The following is a 24,547-nucleotide window of genomic DNA, read 5'->3' as shown; positions in this document are numbered from 1 at the left end:
ATACATGAATTCAAATAGAAGCACAAACATAAATAAATTCCGCCATTAATTTGACTTAGACTGAAAATATCTGAATTTCCACATAACAGAGGTAAGAAATAAAGTAGAATAGGATGAATTATACAAATATAATGTTCTACAAATCATAAAACTGAAAATACAACATTTCTATTTTCCTTTTATCTTATTTTGTATGTACCTTATATTTATGACGTTTTGACTCATTATAGCGCACTACTTGAACTATAGTAAATATGCTAACTTTACTGCAATTAGGAGTACTTTTCTTTTTCTTACACGGGTATTGACTGTACAATAACAGTGAGGGTCAGAATTTCAGACAAACACAACCTTTACACATATTCACATTTTGTCATGTTGTTGTTTGATGAGAGATCGGTAAAAGAGGGAAAGGCCTTATAAAATAATTTGTATTTCTTATTCTTGGACGGTGACTCTGAGTCCACTGTCGATGAGCGCTGAGGAAACCCTCCCTCTGGTCTGTGTGGAATCAGAATCCAGTTTGTTCATCATCATTCTCCTCGAAGGCTTTGTTGGTTTGCCCCTCGTTGTCTGCTTCGTACGGATTCTCCATGGCTGGCTTTTCAGATTTCCTGCAAACACACGGAGACACACCACATCTCACAGTCTCACAGTAAATGGTCCAACATCCCGGGAAATGAGTCTCGAGGCCAATCTTACCTTTTACGTTCTCTGACACCGGAGATGATGAGGTAGGTGCCCAGGAGCACCACGGTTCCCATGACCACCCCAAACACCACCAGCCACACCTCCACTGGCTGCTGCACAGGAGGGGCCAGTGTTGCTGGGATACCCTGGAAGTCCAGCGTCCTGTCATCCAATTGGAAGGCATCGTTGATTCGCCCTCTGGATAACCTGGGATCAATATCAACACAGGTTTATTATTTCTCATCGCTATTAGATGTCTTCAGGGAAAGGTCACACTCAAATCCTTCTGCTACAAATTTGATAAAAGCCTGACTAAGAGACTTTCTTTAACATTGCGAGAAAGAGCATTTTTCATTTTTGTTAATATCTCAGAGAATAATTCGTGGATCTTGATGAAAATTGCAATTTGGTGCAAGTCCCCAAAAAATTTGATCTAGTGAAATTAAATGTGGGTTCATAAGGGGACTGTTGTGCCTTGTAGGAGGTATGAGTGCCATTCCAGTTGTAACTGTGCTCGACTCATCGTCTGGTCCGTACAAAGTTTTCATTATTTTCTGGTGCCTCACCGGATGGCAGCCTCCAAGTCACTCTTTGGGATGTACACAGAGGTATTCACCGGGTTGGTGACCATAATGTAGAAGGAGATTCTCTCAGTCACGTCGTGGGTGAGGACATTCTCTGACCTGCAGGTGCAAACAGAGAAAAGCCCTCAGACAGATGTGGCAAAGGAAGAAAAAAACGTTTTACTCTGAGGCTGACGCAGTTAATACTGACATGAAGAGAAGTGTCTCGTTCTTTTGTTCGTAGTACTGCCTCAGAGCGTAGGCAATGTTGGCCTTGAACAGGTACAGCTCGTTGTCGTTCCAGGAATACTGAAACACATTATGGTACATGAATGTTTGCCAAGATACCAAACACACTGCAGATACATTTCAATTACTTTCATTTCATGTGTAATAATCATGTAACCCTACAGTAATAACACGTCAAACAACAATATTTATAATGATTAATAATACTCACAGCGTCGTCCCCCATGGCGGCCTTCAAACTTATTCGTACTTTGATGGCATACTTGGAAACTGTAAATAAAGGTAATTAGATGATATAAATAAACATCACATAAACATGACATGACATAAACAGTACACTCAGTAATGACAAATACATTTGCCGTGCAGGAAAACAAAGAACAGAGGGGAAGGAAAGATAAAGATGAATTCCACTTTCGTGTAAACACAATTTATACTAAGTTCCAGCTATGAGATAGTTAGCTTAGCTTTGCAAACAGTTAGCATCCCTCTGTCCAAAGGAACCAAACACGACCCACCAGCATCTCTAACACGCATAACAGTATAAAAATGATAAATGCCTAACTATGTCAACCACATTTAGTTTTTTGTTTTTGTATGTTTTATCATATTGTGATATTAATCTTTTGCACTCACATGGATCTATTGCTGGCACCCAGCCGACCATCCTGTTGTGTTTCTGGTTGTCTGCCTTCAGCCACTCGTGAAGTGTTGCAAAATAATCCAGCAGGGGGCGGGCGTCCATCTTGACATCACCAGATATCGTGTGCAAGGCCCTGGTCCAGGACTGGGACCTCCCCAGCTCCAACATGTCCCTGGTGGAAAACATGGATGATGATGATAAATTACTGATGCTTATATCCCTGCGTCGTACGACAGCCTAATATAATGTGATAGAGCAAAAGAACTAAAGGAAGGAAGTTGTTCATACCTCAGCTTGGTTCCTGCTGTGGTAGAATTGGTAATGTCACATGAAGACAAGGCACCAGTGTGACCAGCAGCATCGCAGAGAGCTTTTTGGAACTGAAACTGGTAGATGGTTCTGGTGAAGTACCTGTATTCACCGCCAGTGAGACACACACACACACACACACACACACACACACACACACACACACACACACACACACACACACAGATTAAAAACAAATTACATACATAAAAACATACGAAGCGATGGTAAATAGAAACCACATGTTGAAAGCAATGACTTTGTACTATATTAACTATTATTAAATATGATATCATTATCAATAAATTAATTTATAAAGATTCCTTTTACTCACCTCTAACATTCAAACACACACACACACACGTGGGCGATGTTTTATGACAGAACATGTTCCACTGGTTTGTTTGATTATTTAAAAAATCAAGAGAGCACTATGATCTTTTCTTTAGAGAAAATATTAATTTTTTTCTCCAGAGAGGGTGCTGGAGTTAGCAGTTATATATGTATTGTTATGGAGAATCACCTGATGAAGGAGTAGTCTCCAGACACATGGAACAGAGCAGGAGGGTCACAGTAAGTCTCATCTCTCGGCACCGGCTCCACCACCCCCACCATCTCCCTCCTGTAAAGACAACACAGTCAGCCCTGACTGACGCTGTCACAGTGAAGCAGCCGCCAAGTTTACGCAACACAAAATACGACTTTACTCGTCTGCAGCATGTCCACTTTTAATTACAGTGATGTCGATTTTATATATAATTTACCTGTAAACGTTGAAAACTAGTGAATTATTTACAGACGGCTCTCTGCTTACTTCATCTCCCACCACCGCTGCATCCATTCGTCCTTGGAGATGTTCCCTGCGAACACCTGCCACCTCCACTCCTCCAGCATGTAGGTGAACGGCAGTGTGGCCACGATGGCGAGCGCCTGCTTGAGCAGGAAGTTGATCTCTGTTTCTGCAAGGACGAAACGTTGAAAACAGAGTGAGAGCTGGATGGAGAGACGTGTGTTTCTGGTCTCAATGTCGTTTGAGTGGCGTAGCTCTGAGCTCTGTCTAAAAAGAAAACAGAGGAATAGTATTCTTCTTGGGATGTTTCAGTGGGCATCCTGCAGAGCCGTTAAACGTTGGTGCGGATCCTGATCAGGGGGCAGATCCATTTTTTTGAGATTGGATGTTTTTTGAAATTTTTCCATATTTCCCAGAGATTGAATTTAAAGGGAAAGTTTGGCCCTAACAGGGGTATGTGCTCTAAAGTGTTTTTATATGTCTCTGTTTTTTGTTTTTTGTTGAAAACAGCTGCCTGCTGCTGGAAACATGCTAAAAGTTTCCAGAAAACCAAAACAATCAGCTGAGAGATACTAGAAAAGCTCCATACATTTGACAGGAGTCGCCGAGTCTGTGATTATTCTCTATGGGTTCACTTGTCTAATTTTCTTATATAACTATTGATTATAGCAGCTTTAATGTTTTGGAGGGTTAGTCAATAACTGACAGTGTTTTCTACATCTCTCAATTTTACCTTTATCATAAGTGAAGTCAGCAGGCAGGAGGCCCAGGCTCTGCAGGTGTTTGGGCGTTGCAGCAGAAAGGGACATGATTTCTCCGACAGCCTCGTGGAACCCCTCGTTGGCTCCGTCCCTCAGGAGGTAGGACAGGTTGCGGTAGGCCATCTGGTATTGGTTGTGGCCCATCTCGTGGTGCACAGTGAGGAAGTCTTCCATGTTGACCTTGGTGCACATTTTGATCCTGAACACATCACGGGAGAAGTGTTGATGTCAGCGGTTATGAAGTCTGATGCAGACATGACATGATACCATATCAGATCTACTGCACCAATAAAACACCCTCAATAACAAGTTACTGATGAGTCACATTCACCAAGGCCCAATAAAATATATAAAATAATCAAGTTCTGGTCTGTGGACACAGGTGAAGTAACATGGTTTCAGGCAGAATAAGTTTTATTCAGTCATTTTAACTGAAGAGTTGTATTTTAAAACCTGTTGAACAAACCTTGCCACAGACACTTGATCCTGCAGAATAGCTCATGTTGGGGCATAATCATTAATGTTTGACAACATTAAGACCTTGGCTTTCTTTATCAGAAGGACTCAGAAATTAATCAACACAATTGTTCCAGTAAGTTCATCTTTATGGATCTCGTGTTCTTCATAAAAGGAGGCGCTTGTGTTTAAAGGTCCAGTGTGTACGATTTAGGTGAAAGGGATCTATTGGCAGAAATTGAATATAAAATACTCCTTGTGATGTTTCACTAGTGTGTTTCATCTAAATTGTATGAATTGTTGTTTTCTTTACCCTGGAATGGGCCCTTTATATTTAAATATTTTATATTTACATTAGGAGCGGGTCCTCTGTACGGAGGCCACCATGTTTTTTACAGTAGCCCAGATTGGACAAACTAAATACCCTTTGAGTTTTTATAACAACTGAAGGCCACCACAAGTTCTCTGTCATGTTTGGAAGGGGAGGGTGAGGTGAGGGATGTTCAATTGCAACATGCAACTTCACCACTAGATGTCACTAACTTCTTCACACAGAACCTTTAAGATACCCTGTGTGTGTGTGTGTGTGTGTGTGAGAGTGTGTGGTGAATGGTTAACATTGTGTTTGTCTAACAATATAATTATAATTATGATAATGATATTACACTACTATCATATCTATGATCTACAAAATAAAATATTAATATACTTGTGTTAATAATTAACAAGGTTTACAACGATGTGCAGCAAGAACGGCCCCTCGGAGAGTCGAGTGACTGTTGCTGATTGGGGTTATTTCAGGTTATGATGGCAAAAAAATTTAATTAGTCATTAGTCATCTTCTATCTTATAATTTCTTGAACTTCATTCTGTTTTTTTTCCTGTTTTTTCTATTGTGCTGTGAACTTCCCCCAGCGTTTTAGTCTCAAGATTGTACTTCATGTAAAATATGTGCATTAATATAAAAAAAGTACCTAAAGTCTTCCTTGTTCCCCATGTCCCAGGCTGTGGGGTGACACACCACCTTGCGTCCGTCCTCAGGCTTCACCAGCATCGAGGCGTTCCAGAAGTTCGGAAACATCTCGTACAGGCCCACGGACATGAAGAACTTCTCTGCTTCTTTGAAAAGACGAATTTCACTCCAGCCCTGAAATTTCAGTTGACATTTGGTAAATGGGCTTTTATTTATATAGGGCTTTCGTCTTATTGACCACTCAAAGCACATTACAGTACAAGTCGCATTCACTCATTCACACACACATTCCTACAACTCCTCCATACGCAGTGCACTATTCATACACTGCCGGCACAGCTGTCAGAGCCAATTTGGGGTTCAGTATCTTGCCTAAGGACACTTTGGAATGCAAACTGGAGTAACCTGGGAATGAACCACCGACTTTGTGGTTCGTGGGCGGCCCTCTCTACCTCCTGAGAGATAGATAGAGTACTTTCTTTTTCTGTTTCATTTAATGCACCACATTAAAGATATGATCCACATGTATACCTATCTACTGTTATTTAAAATATAATACGTAAAACAGGCTGTGGGTCAGGAGGTAAAGCGGGTCATCCAATAACCAGGAGGTTGGCGGTTCAATCCCAGTCTCCCCCATTCTACATGCCAAAGGGTCCTTGGGCAAAATACTGAATGTGATATTTGATAGAGGAAGTGCTGCACATAGATGCACATTGACTAGAAAAACACTGTACAATTACAGACCATTTAAATTGTGACGTACCTGCTTCACCATAGTCTCACTGACATCAATACCTGGTTTGTCAGGGTAGGGGACAGTCAGAGGGTACAGGTTGGTCCAGAATCTTCCCCACATGTCACCTGGATAATCAACACAACAGGTTAGTTTTCTCCTTACCAAATAGTGTATTTTAGCCATAATACAAAGAATTAACAGACAGTAGTTACATTTAAAATAAAACCAAGGAAATACAACAAATGTCACCAGCTTTTAGATTTCCTTTTTCCGCACATGTATCCTGAGGTGATTGAATTAAATTAGCAAAAGCATCAGTTGCAGATTAAACTACAGAACCACCAAGCTAACCCCAGGAAACACTGAGACGTGGGGGTCGAGGGCGAAAAGGTTTGGAAACCCCTGTTTTGGAAGAGCTCACTATGCATTAGATTACATCTGATGCATTTCTTTTTCCCCTCCGTAACAGTGTTTATATTATTTCCCCGGAGATCAGAGTAATGTCTCTAAAATATAATCAACTCACACATTTAAAAAACAAGTTTAAAGTTAATTTCACACACTTTTTCATTCCCTTCAATCCAACACAAACGGGGGCAGTGATACGAGCTGCTGGACAACAGAGGGAGACATACTTCAGTTCTCGACTGGATCTGAACACGTACATGAACATTTTGAATCTCTCTGCTCTACAGCTGTTTTATTTATGATGTGATATTAACATATACAATTCTTAACTGCAGCGTTTCACATCCTGTAAGATCATTTTGTTTGTTTGTGTAATTGTAGGATTTTTTTTTACAAAACTTAATGAACCCATTCAATTTTAGGGCCAATCAGATCGAAGGGGTGGATACAGGATTTTTTTCACTTTCTCCAACATTGTGAGGGTGTTTTTTTTTTATTTCTTTAGTCATATATCAATATAAGAATATTTCAAGAAATATGTCTCTCATGAAGCTGTTGACTATGTGATGTTTGTTTTCTAACTGGGATGCATTTCTGCCACAAATCAACAAGTTACAGCAAAAGACAATAATTATTAGATTAAAAAAAGAGGGGAAATAAAGAACGGTGATATCCGAAGGATTCATGTTTCCAGTTTTAAGCCTGTGACATTATTCTGAAAATGGAAATCCTCATCCTACCCAGCAGGTGGGCTGGCAGAGGTCCTTTTGCATCAATGTGTCCTGGGTAGACCTCAATGAGCCTGGATCTCACATAGGCATGCAGCTCCTTGTATAATGGCAGGATCTAAGAAAAAACAGTTAGTCTCCATTATATTTATCCAGTTTTGAATTTATGTCAAATATACATTCCAAAAAATATATTTTAATGTAAATGTCAATTTGGTCATAGAAGAGATAGATGTAGTGATCATAAAAATATACCATCTTCTGAAAAAGTAGGTTACGTACAGAAGGAAATACACAAAGTTTGCATAGCGAGAAGCAAAAAGAAGCAAAAAGTTCCACTTTCTACCGAAAATCTTGAATAACAGTCGGATAAACGAGGATATCTTTCCTTTGTCCTCTTCATATTTAACACACTGTTCTGGGATATTTGGATTGAATTAAGTTACCTGTAGTAACGTTGCTTCTCATCAAGTTCAAACCTAGAATTATTATTTCAAGCCAGTCGTCTAGAGTGTGAAAATTAATTAAGGACAGAGAGGAGGAATTTTTTGTGTTTCAGACATAAATTTTAATTGGCCAGCATGTTATTATTACGCCCTCTAAAACTCTTCTTTGTTCCTCAAAATATCAGATTCAATAGGTTTGTCTTAAAATGAACCTTTCCAGCTGCTGAGCCCCACCCACAAGTTGCCAGGATTGGTTGATGAGGTTTGTGACATCACAAACCCTGGCATAGTAGCTTGATAACTATTTTTACACAACATCCATCACAGAGCCACAGCAGCAGACATGGACGGACACTGGACGTACCTCTTTGTATATTGAACGCACGTCTCCCATGAGCTGGTCTCTTGTGTACTTGTATTGAGGATCCTCCTCGATCGTCTCATAGTTGTATCTCCAGTAAGATCCGTAGTCTTCAAAACCTGAAAGTGTCAAGAGTCGGAGGGAAAAAGATTAAGAAAGTGTAAAAATAATTATGTTTTTAACAAAAGTTTTTTTCTGGAGTTTTTATTATCCTTATTATTATTATATGTCCTTGTGTCACCCGTCCTCCCATTCAGGAGTACAAGTACAGATATAAGTGCTATATAATATATACTAGACAAGATATTTCTCTTTTGAACGTCTCACCGTTTAGTTTGGAAGCTTCGTTCTTCAGATCCACATAATCTTCGTACAGGGGCCTCATCCTCTTCCCCACCTCCCTCCTCCAGCCCTCCCACACGTGCAGGCGCTCGGCGTAGTCTCGGCTGTTGAACATCACGTGCTCCAGGCCTGTGAACAGAGGCAAGTCAGTGACGATCTCAGGTAAATGTTTGTCTTTATATTCTCAAGTGAAGGTAAAGTGAAATATCTCAGTACTTCTTCCCCCACTGTATGTTAGAAAGTGAGTAAAATAATCTTTAAAAATGATAATAGTTAATATTAGTTTTCATAGAACAATGTCATTGCTTTCAACATGTGCTTTTTAATTTCAATAATTACTTAATTCCTGTTTTTATGTATGTTCTTTGTTTTTAATCTATTTGTGTGTGTGTGTGTAATTTGTCCCTTCTTATATTTAATATTTCAAACTTGTCAACTTGACCAGGACTCATTGAAAGAAGAGATACTGTATCTCAATGGGACCTTCCTGGTTAAATGAAAGTTAAATGAAGAAAATAAAGAGTGTATACAACATTAACAAAATGCTCTGTTACAATTTAAAGTCATTTTAAGATCTGTTGAAATGAAATCTACCTACAAATCAATATTAATTTTTCAATTTGTTGTTGTGGTGACAAATTGGATAATTTGACCTCACTGGCTCTTGAGCAGTTATTTAACAGTTACCTTATCTAACCCTAAACCATCCGAGACGTTTAAAGGCAAATCTGTCTTTGTTGAAACCTGCTAACAATTCATAGACATGTGATGAACCTGAGCATGTATGGATTTTTTGTGAGGGGTCACAACACTAAAATTACCGTCCACCATCAGTTAAGACTTAATCTCAGCACCTTGATTCTTTAGATGTAAAATATCGATATGAAAACCAACTTAAGATGTCGGTTATTATAATAATAATATTTCAACTCTAAAATTGAATAGAGTATAAATATAAATTAGCATAAAATTATCAAAATACTCAAGACAGGTATCTCAACATCACACTTGTTTCTTTCCACCATGTAGCTGTGATCCTGTTTTGCTGCTGTCAGAGTTTAAATTCAAAGGATTAAAAATCACAGTAACATAATTCCCATAATGAAATAAAGTATCAACTCAAACACTTTAAGAAAAGCCACTTTCCTTTTCTCAGTGACAGTGTTAATTATAAACTGCTCTATTTCCACTGGCTGACAGCAGCAGGCAGCCACGTAGCCATAAACGTTTTTATTAACCGAGCGTACCTGGCTCCAAAGTCTGACAGTTCAGGGGGTCGTCCATCAGACACACTGTGGCGGTGCTGTAGATTGTACTCATCTCACTCATGACTTTACTCAGCTGCAAAAGAAGAATGTAAACTGAAACGAACACACTGGTGACAGAATAAGAGTCACTGCGGCTTTTAACAGCTTGAACGAATGTTTGTAAAATAAGACATTAAGGTCGAGCAGCAGTCTCACGTGTGCGGCCTTGTCCTGGGACAGAGCGCCGGAGCCTTTGTCCTGAAGGGAGATGAGCTGCAGTTTGATTTCTGGATCTTTGATCTGGTCGATGGGGAATTTCAGGGACTCTTCTGACATCTGAGTGTAAAAACGGCCCCAGATTTGCCCCTCTTGTGACTGCAGGGAGTGAAAACAAGGTGATTCAAAAATGATGTCACTGCATCTGTATCTTTGGGAAACTTCAGGATGTTTCTCCCGGTGCTTACCAGCTTGTCCGAGTTCTCCTTCGAGATGTCCGTGTTGTAGGCCCATGATGCCAGAGAGTAATTGTACATGCGGTGCGTGGCCTCTTTGTCGAACCTCTGCAGAAACTCCCTCACGTTATTCTCCAGGTCCTGAGCAGAGACGAAGCAGGACAAGGCCAGCAACGTTACAAGAATCCGAGCTGACACCGTCATGGCTTCAGCTCTGTCCACACACACACACTAACTCTGAGAAGGTGGGACACTACTGTTATACAGTTTCAACAACCTTCTGTGCCGCCTTGGCCTTTGGACGCCAGAGCCATAACCGAGGGTGTATCTGAGTTTTCATTTACAGAAAGAACATTGAGCGTCTCCACTGAAACTGTGCGTTATACTTTGAAAGATTATCAGTTGCAAATCGACACTTAATCTCCTGTGAGAGATGTTCAGTCAGTCAGTTGTGTAGAATGAGCTCTATTCATTCTTCTGTTGGTTGTAAACATGTTAACATGAGAACAAAATTCAAAACCTTTTGGTTAAATGAAAAGCAACGAATCAAGACGACCACATGTTGTGAGTGAATCCAGTGGAAATAAACTTTATATGACGGCAATTTACCAAAAACAATAAATTATGAGCAAAACATGGACAATATACTTTCTATTCCTTGTTTCTTTTGAATGCAAAACAATAAACTCTGATTTCTTACTGAATCTATTTTCTTTTTTAATGGCATTTTCTCGAAAGGCAGAATTTGTTACCACTGCCAAAGAGGTTACGTTTTCAGCCCCGTCGATTTTTCCCGTTGTTTCTGAATAAAATAACGCAAAAAACTACTGGATGGGTTAACATGAAACTTGGTGGAAGGATGTAGTATGGGTTAAGAAAGAACCCTTTAAATTTTAGTGTGGATCTAGATCAGAGTGCGGATCCAGAAACAAAATTCTTTTCATTTTCTCAAACATTGTGAGTTTTTTCAACATTTTTACTGATTTCTTTGAGAATAATTAATGGCTCTTGATTATTATTATTATTTATTTTTTTACTAAACTGATTTATGAGTGTGTAAAATCCAATTCTAGTGAATTTAAATTGGGTTTAATAAGGTGACTGTGATAGATGTATTTACTCTACAGTGTTCCACTGTAGTTATAAAAGTTTTTTTATTATTATCTCATTTTATCTCAAATTTTTTCTATTTTATTAGCTTTTAAGTCTTTATTTTCTTCCACGTTTTAAATGTAAATAAAGTTATTATCATCACTAAAGTTTGGAAAGAAAAAAAAAATAATCTCAGCTCCAAAAAGTGTCTTTTATAACAGAAACGTGACCTTTTGAGGTGAAAATGTCAAGCAAACAGGAAACAATAGTGCGAAAATCCAACCTTCTTATCATGTGGCTGTGGATTTCCGAGCAACAAATAATGTGCAAGTCATGCAACACTGATAAGAAATCAGCCACGAGGACAAAGTTTATTAATTTTTTTACTAACAACAGGTTGCTTAATAGTCTCTCTCTCGCTCTCTCTCTCTCTCTCTCTCTGCAACTAATTAATCAATAATCTACTAACACATCAATAAAATACAAACAATAAAAAAAGAATCAGAGTTGTTATTGCATCCACAGCAGCAACGTGACTTCAGATCAGGAAACATTGCTTTATACACTCGCCTCAGTTGAACACTTTACTTCTTTTGAAAATGCATCAGTGCTCAGACGAAAGTTTGGTCTTTAGGTATTTATACATTTCTTTTTGTTTGTGGGTCACAGTTATCCTGATCAATTATTTATATCAGTGCAAATACATATTATTATGAAGACCGGCTATTATGATCTTAGTATTGTGATGCTATGAAATATAATCATTTGGTATAAAAGAATACAAATAATGTTCAGAGCTAAATCAAAGTCCCCCCCAGACTCAAAGGAATCAAACAGAGATGTGGAACAATACCAATATAGATTTTAAAATTTGTAATTTCCCTTTTGATTTTTAAAAGAGTGATTAACAAAACTATTTTTGAAGGCAACGAGTGTAAATATTATTTTTTCTCTGTAAATTTCTGGAGGGTCGTTTTATTTGATAAAAATATAGGCAGGCAAATAAAAACCTTTTCTTCTGCCTCAATCACTATATAATGTAAATACTTAGTTTATACTGTCTATAGAGTTTATACTTGTTGTACAAGATCAAATAAACTCAAAGCACCTGCAGAACATCCATGGCAACATTAACTTGAAGCAACAGTGCCTCCCTGTGGAAAGAGTTGGAATAACCGTGCTCATTAAAGGATAGGTTCACACTTTTTCAAGTTTATCTTAATGTTATACAACACATATGTACATTAAAAGCATCTGTAACTGATACTCCTGATAAAAAATAAACTGTTCTTGTTCGGTGCATCACTGCCTAAACTCAGCAATGCGATATAATGAGCAAGATAACCAGCAACTCTTAATGTCATATACATGTAATGAATCAGAAGCAAAGTACAAGGTTCATCTTTGAAATGTGTGAGTGTGGACATATAGAGTAGAATTAATATACAAACTAGAAAACACATTTAAAAATCACTAGATCTAGATTTTCATTTGCACCAAATTTAACACACTAATCGATATCAGTCCTACAAACGTGCCTGATTTTTGCATAAAGACCCATGAATTATTCTTTGAGAAATCAAGGAAAATATTGAAAAAGCCTTCACAATCTCATGATGTTAACGCAAGTGAAAAATAAATTCCTGGATTCCCCCTGATCTAGATCCACGTCAAAAATTGTATTGGTTTCTTCCCTGCTCCAAACCTTCCACCTAGATTCATGCTAATCCAAAACAAACGGAGGTAAGAACTAAACCCACTGTAACTATCACATAACTGTAATGAATAAGAAGCAAAGAACAACGATTATCTTTGACATGTGTGAGTGTGAACATGTAAAGAATGAAACTCAAATAAAGAACAAGTACCTTAAACGTGTAGTTGAAGTAGTTGAGTGAATCTACTTAGTTACTTTCCACCACTACTCACTTGACGACTGAGTAGAGTCGATACTTCCGTGTTACTTGGTGAACTCGTCCAGGACACTGAGGAAAACGCCCCCTGGCAACACATGAATACTCATTAGATCTAAAGCAAAGATCAACAGGCCTTTCACATTCATCGTGACGGGGGTTAATGGTCGCAGGTCGACTTATTCTGAATGAATCACTCCACGATTTATTTGCTGGGATGTGTGTGCAGAAGGTTTTTTACAGTATGCAGCCCGCTTGTCTCCGGCTCGGAGTGAGGCCCATGATAGGTTACTGTCAATCTGCGCTGCCTCAGATTTGCTGCAGCAGCAAGTTTACAGCCGACATGTCTATATAGAGACTGAGCCTGGAGGCTATAGGCTAATCACGGTGAATGGATGAGACAACAGCCAGGCTTAGCATTCTGGAAACTCACATTCAGCAGAAAAAAAGAGATCTGTTCACTAAGTAGAGGTTCTTGCTGTAGGTGAGCTGTTCCTAGAAGCCCACAGTTTGTCATTCTATTCTATTCTATTCTATTTAGAGGATACACAGTGTACAGTGAAGTGGGCTTTATTCCAAGTTTATCATGTCATGTGTTTCCGTAGGTTTTATTTTGTAATGTTATTGCTTTCTAATTGCTTTTAACTGTTTAATATTGTTCGCCCCCATGTCTCAGCTCTTGTCTATAAAAATGTATTTTGGTCTTTTAAGATTTGGGTGAAATGTTGAGAAAGAAAACACAACGCAACAGCCAATAAAAAAAACACAATTATAAATAAGAAAACACGACAACAAATAAGAAAACACAATATCAATTGAAAACATGATGGCAAATAAAAAACAACACAACAGCAAATGAGAAAACACAACAACAAATCATAGAACACATGGACAGTGCATCTATACAATAAGCAACAAGCCTTGTCCGATAGCAGGTACATTCGTGTAATAAGTTAGGACAGTTTTGTAATTTGTCGTTTTGTGTTGTGATTTGTCGTTGTGTTTTGCACTTCAGGGCCATCGTAGATAAGTCTTCAGAATCATTATATTTCAAGATCATTCTGACTAATTAAATTATACAGACTTGTGGTCAAGTTGCAATTCCATCATCAACTACCTGAAATTCCTAAATCGAAGTTCTGCTCCTGTAAGAAAGGATCACACTGAACCTCCACTGATCCAGAGCTGCAACAGTAGATCGTGATGAGGATGAAGGGAAATTCATCACATTTTCCTCATAGAGCTAATTTATTTACTACATCAGGGGTCAAATATAAAAGTCTGAACTAATCACCGTCTTGTAATAAAACGCTCCTGACATGATGAGAAAGTTGTGGGGGGTTCGGTTCCGGCCCCACATGTGCACATCTCCGGGTTTTACCTCAGTCTCCTCTCTCATCCTCTCAGCCTCTCGCTGCTCAGGCCACTGAGACGAGCTGCGACAATCCCCGGGAAACCGCCACAGCAGCACCGGAAACACAAGGACACACTTGGAAAATAAAGGTCAAAGATCTGCAGACTGTGTACTGAAAACATTTGAAATATTTGAAGCTGAACATTGTGGGAATAATCTGCATGATGCTGTTTGCTGTTTTGTCCTCAATGATGAATTCTGCACCCCCTCTCCTGCAGCTCTACTCCACCAATGCTCTTATTTGGAAACGTTGCAGCGGTGCGTCCTTTGCGCAGCGTGAGGCTTGACGCTCGCACGGAGGCAACCCATGATCGCAGACTCAACACGCATCCTCACACCACTGACCTGAGCTTAGCCGTGTCCTGCATGTGTGTGCATGTGTGTGCATGTGTGAGCGGGAGTGTGAGTGATCCCCGGAGACCAGCAGCAGGATGGAGGATCTCAAGGAGAATGTGGGAACTTTGGATTGACGCCCGGGGATAACGCGCGGTCGGCCCGAACCTCATCGGCTCTGTCGCGGATTTTTAAAAATATTTGGATGTTTCCCCCGTTCCCCCTCTTTCTTCTAGGCAGTGGGAATTTACACTTGGCTCGCAACTCCTGTTATTTGTGGCGTGCGCAAAATGCCATTCGCCAAAAGGATTGTGGAGCCGCCGCTTCTGTGCAGGCACCACATCCCCAACGATGAGGGTCTGCTTTTCGAGGACCTGTGTGCCATCAGTAACGTGGTTCTGTCCCGGACCTTGCGACAGCTGTCCGACCTGGCCCGGCACGCCTGCTCCTTATTTCAGGAGCTGGAGAACGACATCATCCACACCAACCAGCGGGTCTGGGTCCTCCAGAACAAAATAGGCCAGATACAGCAGACTGCCAGTGCCCTAGACCCTAAAAAGGAGGCAGTGCGTAAGTACACCAAAAATCACCCCCCTTATACCCCCTCAAAAAAGAAACATCACCCCATGATTCACACCTGAGCGGCGTGCGTGTGTTTTTTTATTTTTATTCATTCACACCACACTTATGCGCCTTGAAGCCTCGAAGGGCTCCCACCTTTAAAATTCATTCTCCCATCCAGCTGCACGACGCGCGCCCGCCGGAGCCGCGGCCGCGCTCTCATCCCTCATTGAAATGTGTCACACGGTTGCATTTGCACATCGGAGCCGTCCAGCAACACCGAGGCGCGTTTTCACAGCGCAGGATGTGTTGACTGCTCATTCATTTGGCGGTCCAGACTCGGATGTGTGTGTGTGTGTGTGTGTGTCAGTCGACGGTGGAGGGGGTGAGGTGGTGTGTGTGTGTGTGTCTGTGTGTGTGTGTGCGGGGCGGAGGGGCGTGTGTTGCCGCTGCATTGGCTCAGCATCGCAGTCTCGTTACTGCGGGTAGCGCACACCTGAAGCATGCACAAGGCAGGCGCTGTTTGCAGGGGGTCGTTCATACTAAGGGATGTGAACACATGAAGTTCAGGGTCGAGCTTCTCTTATTGAAAAGGGTTTGGAGATGTGTGTGTGGTGCGTGTGTGTGTGTGTGTTGGGGTTTTCACAGGCGACTCCCCGTGCGCCAAACCCACCCTCTCCACATGCAGCCCGCACCAACACAGCATCAATAATGAATCCAGATGTCCTATGTTGCAGGTTAAATATGAACCGGTCATGTCTGGATGTTCAGGTGCAGCCGTGGTTACAGCCGCTGAATAAACGCCTGTTCGGCGTCAGTGGGAGACTCGGTGTAACAGCACGCTCTGTACAGCAGCAGCTACAGATTATTTATGTCCTCTGCAGTCCCTTCAGAATAAAGCTTTTGATGTTCCACCGTCCTTTTTGCTGATTTCAGTCCACGCTCAGTGCAGCATCGCCCGCTGTAGGTTATCACAATCTGGGACAATCACAGAAGAGCATTTTGGGGCCTAAAGCTACTGTATGCTCATGAACTCCCGCTTTAGATTTACCCCCAACCCCCAACAACAACAACACACACACACACACACACATCAGAGCATAGGAGCCATGTCTTTACAACACAAACCAGTCTCACTGCTCTGCTCTGTTTACTCCTGTTTGCTTTGGGTTTGGATGAATGAGGCTCCGATGTCGAAACATATACGAGGTCTCTTGGATTTCAGTCATGTGAGAAATATAGACGGGGACAGCCCATTGGATTTGTAGTTCCGTACAACAGTCCGAAAGTGTCATCCGAGCTGCACACAAACACACAACAGCTCCCTCACATCTCACTGCTCCTGAACCTGTCAGGGCAACTACACCCAGGAACCCTGTCTGTTTCACCTGTTGTGCTCAGAAAACCCTCAAATATTGATTGTTTTTGTTGGTTTGTTGGATTGTGCTTCGATATCCCTGTAGCCAGTCCAGACATACGAGATAAGTATCACTTAGCAAATCCAAAGATGCTTCACTGTTGGAGTTTTGCAAATTTGAAATCCACGAATGAGCTAATGCTATCAATTAAGGCTAGTGGGTTACACCAATAGGACATAAAAACTAAATTACAGATACAATTCTGTTTATTTTTCATAGTATTCTCTGGTCTTTACTTGTCTCTAGTGAATACTTTTTTAGGGAACGCATGAGAATTTAGTATTTTGTATATGTCCTGTGTTGGCTGCGTCTTCCTATACTTGACATTGATCAGGTTGTTGATGGGCGTGAGTCTGACGGCTGCATATTGTCAGGTCAGCAGGTATTAGTCTTTCTGTTTGAATGGAGAAAATGAATGAAGCTGCTCATTTCGTTGCTGCAATATCATTATGGTTGTTTGAATTCACAAAAATGAAACTGACCAATCCTCAAAAGTTTTATAGTCCATAAGACTACAAGCAATCATGCAAGCCGCTTCCCCTTCTTTTTCTTCTTCTATTGTTTAATAGTCTCTCTACTTCCTGCGATTGGTTCTAAACTCTGAAATATTCATGAAAGTGTTTTCACTCCCTAAACCAACCGAACCACATCTTTTTGGTGAGACAAAATTTTGGTCCATTGGGGGCGCTCCTTCATTTCTGTTATTTTGGTTCGGGCTAAACTGAAAAGTCAGAAGGTCCAGACCCAACGAAGTAGGTGTGAAAGCTCCCAAAATCTAATAAAACAATCCAAGAGGCTGAAATCCTGGATCTGTGTGTTTGGTCTGAGCAGACAAAGCTTCGCACTCATGAGAGAACCATGGTTACATCTTTTTTAACCAATCAAAACTATGGTTTTATATTTAACTATCTGATGTATCCACCGAAGACCAGTGTAAACCTTTGTTAACCCAAACCTTGGGTACTACCAGAAATGTAGAAACAAATTCTCACAATGTAGAGTGAGTGAGTACAACCTGTGGGTATTGATACAGCTGATTTTATGCTGCTATCTTTTCCCAAGCTCCAAACTGGCTTCACAACATCCTCCTCCTCTTCTTTTTTTAATGGATAGAAGTTACAGTATTTGGCAAACGCAGACATGATGTCTCCTCCTGTATCTGCCTTTTTTTGGTTTTCTGAGTACAATTCACCAAAAATTACAATATGAAATGCCTCAAAACTGATCACACAGACACAGTTTACTTGGTCGGTGATATCCACAGTCTGTAGATATGCTACCATTGTACTGGATGTGTTGTTTTTACAGTGAATCCTGGATCTTCATTCATCCGTCATCACTATTTTGGTCATTCCATTTTTTTTCAAGGATATTTTGGAGAAAAAATAACACGTGAAATGACTGAAAACTGAGTGAATACACTTTGTGTGTGTGGGACTTCAGTCTGAGTGCTCTGTGGGCCAGGGCTCAGACTTGGACGCCCACCAAAGTTTTGCTATTTTTATTCAGCTTTCAAAAGGGCTATTATCTTCGCCTCTTTCTCTCAAATGGCAGCAATGACCCCAAGGAGCTAAATATCTCTGTGTACACACAGACAGGGATTCAGTATCAGTGACAATGGTTTCCTCATGAGAGCATCAAGATCCAGAGCAGCCAATGTGGGGCTAACCTGGATTTGATCCTGAACATGGAAGTGGGCAGTGTTCAGATGGTTTTCAGTCAGTCGTGTTGGACATTTATCAGAAGTAGAAGTCACATGTTAGCACTAACAATAAGAGCTATCCATTAACACATGGCACTAATGATCAGGATGATTTGTTTTGATTGATTTGCACGTGTCATTCCACGATGTCGGCCTTGAGTGACACAAATACTGACATACACAACGTCCTGAAATGATCATTTAGGTCAGAAGATCTATCCATTATTTAGTTACTGAGCAAAATTTCTGATGCCTTTTCAGTCATTTATTTCACTTATCGCTGACTGAGGAGATTTGCTTCTATTTTAGTAAATCCAGCTTTCTACATAAGCCTTATAATGGCTCTAGTTTTATTCGAGCCACCTGTATAAGTGCAAAACATATTTTTACACTTCAAGTTAAAGCTTCAGTTACCTCCACCAATGAGGTTCTGATTTCACCCCTGTCCGATTGTTGATTGGTTAGTTTGTCAACACGATTACGCAAAAACTACTGATCTGATTTTCACAAAACTTGGTTGAAGGAGAAAGAAACCATTTTATTTGGTGTGGGTGTCTGAGGCAACAGCCGCTAATGTTTTATGAATAGCCCCAGATCTAAAATAAATATACTTATTTAAACATACAACATATAAATAAGAATATAAAAGGCATAGTTAGTGCACTGGTTACTTGTCATTGTTGGTATCTTGTGGTAACTAGTTAGCTGATCCAGTTAGGCAAAACTTGAAGGTTGTTGATATAAGAAGCTTGTTTAAAAAGAAAAAGATGAAGGGAACAGGTGCGGGCGGAGTTAGAGGTGGTGCAGGAAGAGTTGTGTCCTGGTGCTGTAGCAGCAGATTCAGAGTCAGGATGTGAGAACAAGCTCTGGGTGTCGGAGGAGAACTCTTTAGCTTCATAGCTGGTCTAGTGGCTTTAGCTCAGGTCTCACACAATTTTGAGAAACGATATTGGGCAGGAGGTGAGGTTCACCCTGGACAAGTCACCTGCACGGCTGACATTTAGAGACAACAACCATTCACAGTCATATTCACACCTACGGACAATTTAGAGTCTCCAGTTAACTTAACCTCAGTCTGCATGTCTTTGCACTGTGGTAGGAAGCTGAAATACCCACAGGAAGCCCACACAGACACAGGGAGAACATGCAAACTCCACACCATGCCGCCCTCTATGAAAAGTATTTCCAAAGCCTTTACATATGATTACAGCCATTAGAATCATCACAACTAAGACAAGACGGGGAGAAATTCGGAGGAAGGGATGAGGTTATAGCGATGTTATGGGAGATCGATGTTATCAGAGCACAGAATCCATCGATTACAACTGTTGATGACAGTTGATAAGAGTAAGTAATTCAGTAAATAGCAATATAAAGCTGATTGATGTACATCTGTTTGAACATCGGCCTGGAGCTGCATTCAGTATAGTGTTGCTGTGTCGTGTGACTGTCAGCCCATATGGAATATTGAGCAACGGTCACTGCTATACATATATATATATATATATATATATATATTGGCTGATATATCGGTATCAGAATTGTTTTACCCTCTAATATTGGTATCAGCTGGGCTCTAATATATAGATAAGTATGTTTATGGTGTAAACATACGGGGAATCACCAGATACAAATTTGACATTTGGTTAGATTTTGGTTGGTTAGATTCTTTTTATGTGAGAGGAATGAGGAGAAGAGGGAGAGGAGGAGAAGAGGAGATGAGGAGTGATACAGACAGAAGAGAGAGAGCTACAGGAGAGGTGAAGAAGAGGAGAGCATCAGATAAAATGGAACAGACAAAGAGTTTGTCATAGGTCAAATTTGTCACAGTTCAAAAGGAGCCCAGTGGAAACAGAAGCTTTGAGACGGCGTTGGTCAATGTTCATAACTGAATGAAGCATCGTCAGCATTTCCTCCCACATATTTGACTGACTCATCCAAGTCAAGGCTTTTATTCCTTCTCAGGGTTTTAAGGTGAATGAGAACTCAGATTGAATCAGATTATTTACTGACTAAAACTGGACTTATTAGTTCCAGCTCTAACTTTCCTGAAGACTATGAGTAGCATAAGTCTACACAATGGAGTAGTAGAACCACTTAAAGGGAACAATTAGGAGATTTAGAGAATAAAGTTATGATTTTAGGGGGGAAAAGTGAAAATATTGCAAGAATGAAGTCCTAATTTTAGGCTGTAAATGGTTTTTAGGGTAAATACTTTTAAAATGTTTTATTATTCTCGTAATACACATCTTAATCCTCGAAAACATATGCCTACAGTAACAAAAATATTGAGCGCATACATTAAATTTCCACATCGTTTTAAATTATGAAGCATGTAGGTGCAACACAAATACTGCGAGAGCATCAAATGGTCAAGGCTGCACAGCTCGTATTCAGAAACTGTGCCTTGAAACAAGCTGCCAGGAATTCTGTAAGGTTCTGATATCACAACGACACAGTCACCGCCCTCAGCCACTGACCCCACCCGCACCTATTATAGTCTGTTGGTTTGTTTTAACTTTATTAACACGACTCAAAGCTAAGACTCACTGTAGGGTGACACGCACGCACACACACACACACACACACACAAACCTAAACTCAAAACATGTCTTCACCTTAACATTGAATGATTTAGGATATGGGGATATGCTTTTTGTCCCGAAAATGAAGATAAGTCACCACACCCACACGCACACACACACACAAAGTGGAGATGATTCTAATGTGAAAATATTGGTCTGTAGTAAATATATTGTACTGCTCTGGCAACACTGGTTTCTTCCTGGTATGCCATTAAAGGAAATTTGACTTTGAATTTGAATGTAGGAGTGTATGGCCTGTGGCAGCGGGGGACTACTCTATCTCACTAGTCTGCATAGTAACAGGAGAGAGAGGGAGGCCTGCTTTAACCTTTCAGCTGTGTCAATCTCTCCCTCCCTCCCTCCTTCCTTCCATCCCTCTCTCTCTCTCTCTCTCTCTCTCGCTCTCCCTCGCTGGTCATACATTTTTACTCACAATCTTTTGTAGTACAACTAGAATCAGCTCTTGAGCAGGCGCACGTCGTGTTGTCAAAGCGTTTTGTTATGGACAAAAGGAAGAAGCGGGAAGCACAGTGACTTGAGTGTTAACGGTACAGTGTGTGAATCTCAGTGGTCTGGAAGTAAATGTGTTTTTCCCTGTTTCTCACTCGCAAACACACAGAAACTCTGACGGTAAAAAGAGAAATAGAGACATATTTACCAACTTCGGTTTGTGCGACTGGCCAACAGCCTCTGTCTCTATGTGTGTGTGTGTGCGTGTGATTCAGGCATCTGATTTCTACCGCACAAGGCAGGTTAGGATACACTCTGTCCAGGCACGTCTCACACCTCAGCACACACACACATGCACAAACACACACACACACACACACTAAGAGCATCCATTCAGGTGTTTGCGGAATCCAATATGTGCGATGATTTACTTGCTCTTGTTTCTCTCGCAGCCTCCTCTGTGTCTCTGCCTCCATCTGTTCTTCCCTCCATCTTTGCATCTTTGTGTCCATTCTCCTCCTCCTCCTCCCCATCCATACCTCTTCCCTCACTGGCCTACTTTCCCCATCATCATCAGCATGGAGAGACTTCTGCCTCTTGACAGCGTATTTAATGTTTAATGCACTTTGATTTCCACCCAGACACTTACGAGCCTGAGAGGAGAGGAGAGGTTTGATAAGAGAGTTAAAGGGAGAGAGACAGAGGAAGATAAGGGACGGCCGTGCTTGTGCAGGGCCGGGCTTCTGATGTGAAAGGCGCATGTGGGCAGGGGCAAATTTCCAGTGGGGGTGGCAGGGGTGGGGATGGGCTGACCTGGATACCCGCACGTGTGTGACATGTAATAACATACGAGTGTTTCAATCGGAAACCTGTATGGAGATAATATCACAGAGGGATAAAGAGCACATGAGCTCTGCCGCTGACTCATCAAAACTGCCAAAAACTTTTTAATTTAGAGGCTAAACACATTGGTGCTGATTGATACCAACTTTGTGCTGTTTTATTCAACACGTTATTAAAGATGCATCGCGTTTCAGACACTGTCCACTTCGCCTGTCCTCAGAATCAGCAGCTGTCAGCGTTTGTTTTTGATGCAGGGGAAAACTTAGACAGTCTAAAAAGTTTAATTCTGGTAAACTCTGTTTATATTAAAATTTCGTTTTGTAATATGTATATTCCATTCTCTATACTGCTTGTCCTTTAAAGGGTTGCATTGGGGGGGGGGGTTGGAGCTTATTGAGCCATAGTCCATAAATAAAGATGGACGACGTAACAGCTCCCCAGAAGTGAAGCCAAAGCATCTTGATGATAAATCCTGCCTCCTCCATGTTAGCAGATGGGAAATGGGCCAAACTAAAAAGTGGAAGAGGACATTTGTTTTCTCAATTTTCTTATTCGTCCAAGACAGTTTCTCTGAGACTTGTCTTTCCTCTTTATTAACAGTCTATGGATTAAAGTTTTAGGTTTGGCGTTGGTTGCCTCCCACCAATACACCGAACAAAGAAGAAGAACTTTTAGGTAACTAAAATGTATTAGTTAATTAATGTTGTGAGAACGTCCCCGTCAGCTGGGATCTTACTTTCTCATGCTCTCATACACAAATATACACAACAAAAACAACCAAATCAAATCTATTGGCAGCGTGTGTCCACTTACTGTATGCTACCACAGGAGGCCACGAGAGGGGGAAGGGATGTGATGATACAGTGTGTCACTCACACACAGTTTATTTTATTTGGCTCCTCAAAATCTCTTACGTCACAGAGAGTAAAAATCATCACTGCACATTTTCTGTTCTCGTGGCCCAATTACCTCTATGCTAATTTTGGCTAAAGTGATTCCACCGCCTCATGTAGAGTAACACAGAGAGAGTTGACACACTTTTCAGACCAACCTTTCCCCCAAACCAACAGGTAAACACTCACACACACACACACATAAACACGCTGGTAGAGGAAAGTACAGAGACACGCACACGCAAGGGCAACACACGCACACAACCCGCTGAACTCTGCAAGCCTCTTCTTTCTGTCTCTCATGTCATCATTTGAAATTCCGCTTTAAGTGCCTCTGTCTCTGTTGCTGTTGCAGCCTGCTATAAAACATGCATGCAGGACTTCTTGGTCTGTACATCACAGCGCTCGGCCGGCTGGATGGCTGGCATGCTGGCTTTCTGGAGACGATTCCTCACCTGTGCAAACTGGCCTCTGGCTTTTTTCCATGTTGTTGTGGAAGTTCTGCTAGAGCTGAGCAGTTACGCCAAAAATAAACTACACGGGTTCTGCAGCTCATATCATCAAGGAGACAGTATTGCCTTTGTAAAGCACAGACGAAAGCAGATAGGTAGTCACTGCTCTAAAGTTTGTGGTAAAATATGTTGACACGTAAACACAGAATACAATAACTAATGTGTTGTACAGAATACGAAACTTTGACAATGTAATTATTATTTATAGCTTTATAGTACAAGATGATTACTTTTATTTTTCTTACATGTAACTTCCATCATTTAAAGTCGGACGGAGACACTTCATTGATTTAACATCATTTAAACAGCTGTTTAAATCACTGTGTTGCTCGGTTTTTCAACTGTTTCTTTAACTTTTAGAATATACAGACATTGGCTAGCATTATTATTAGATTACTTTTACCTCCGCTACGGAGGTTATGTTTTCACCCCTGTCCGTTTGTTGGTTGGTTTGTTTGATGGTAAGCAAGGCTATGCAAAAGCTACTGGACGTATTTCCACTCACTTTTAAATTTTGGTGTGTGTCCAGATCAGGGGGCGGATTGAGGATTTTCTTCTCACTTGACACCAGACATGTTTAGGGGACTGAATTCTTTAAGTGCGAGCAATTTGGAACAGTATGATTGAATTTAAGGGGACTGTTGGGCCTTGGAGGGGGTATGCGCTCTAGTGAG

At 40.8% G+C, this 24,547-nt stretch overlaps 2 protein-coding genes across 3 annotated transcripts in view; one reads left to right on the top strand and one right to left on the bottom strand.

The window, feature by feature from the left end:
• Positions 1-45: 45 nt before the first annotated feature.
• On the bottom strand, positions 46-14,882 carry ace2 (angiotensin I converting enzyme 2). Of its 2 annotated transcripts, XM_035162457.2 has the most exons (20): positions 14,544-14,882; positions 13,118-13,250; positions 10,170-10,298; positions 9,922-10,080; positions 9,706-9,799; positions 8,444-8,587; positions 8,120-8,235; positions 7,322-7,427; positions 6,201-6,298; positions 5,436-5,608; positions 3,978-4,204; positions 3,269-3,413; positions 2,978-3,076; positions 2,434-2,556; positions 2,139-2,317; positions 1,714-1,772; positions 1,465-1,562; positions 1,257-1,373; positions 703-897; positions 46-614 (listed from the first exon to the last, which is right to left on the bottom strand). In XM_035162457.2, the coding sequence occupies exons 3-20, from the start codon at positions 10,236-10,238 to the stop codon at positions 512-514; spliced, it is 2,304 nt and encodes a 767-aa protein (XP_035018348.2). In that variant the 5' UTR covers positions 10,239-10,298; positions 13,118-13,250; positions 14,544-14,882; the 3' UTR covers positions 46-511. The 2 variants fall into 2 exon arrangements, with proteins under 2 accessions (XP_035018348.2, XP_047196906.1); XM_047340950.1 differs by lacking the exon at positions 14,544-14,882 and having other exon boundaries at positions 13,118-13,583.
• Positions 14,883-14,907: 25 nt separating this feature from the next.
• nhsb (Nance-Horan syndrome b (congenital cataracts and dental anomalies)) overlaps positions 14,908-24,547 on the top strand; it is a 50,909-nt gene continuing 41,269 nt past the window's right edge. The window contains exon 1 of the mRNA XM_047340952.1: positions 14,908-15,479. Within this exon, the coding sequence (XP_047196908.1) occupies positions 15,200-15,479 (280 nt within the window). The 5' untranslated portion in view covers positions 14,908-15,199. The remainder of the gene's footprint in view (positions 15,480-24,547) is intronic.

The sequence above is a fragment of the Hippoglossus stenolepis genome, chromosome 1, assembly GCF_022539355.2.
Source record: "Hippoglossus stenolepis isolate QCI-W04-F060 chromosome 1, HSTE1.2, whole genome shotgun sequence".
Lineage (NCBI taxonomy): Eukaryota > Metazoa > Chordata > Actinopteri > Pleuronectiformes > Pleuronectidae > Hippoglossus > Hippoglossus stenolepis.
Note: the sequence above shows the minus strand (reverse complement) of the source record. Positions and strands in the feature narration are given on the sequence as shown.

Excerpts from the sequence above, each read along its gene's own strand:
- ace2 (XM_035162457.2), bottom strand. The coding sequence starts at position 10,238 with ATGTACAATTACTCTCTGGCATCATGGGCCTACAACACGGACATCTCG. Across the intron at positions 6,299-7,321 it reads TCTGCCAGCCCACCTGCTGG|GTGACATGTGGGGAAGATTC; the intron begins GTAGGATGAGGA and ends TTGATTATCCAG. Across the intron at positions 1,563-1,713 it reads CCGCCATGGGGGACGACGCT|TATTCCTGGAACGACAACGA; the intron begins GTGAGTATTATT and ends AATGTGTTTCAG.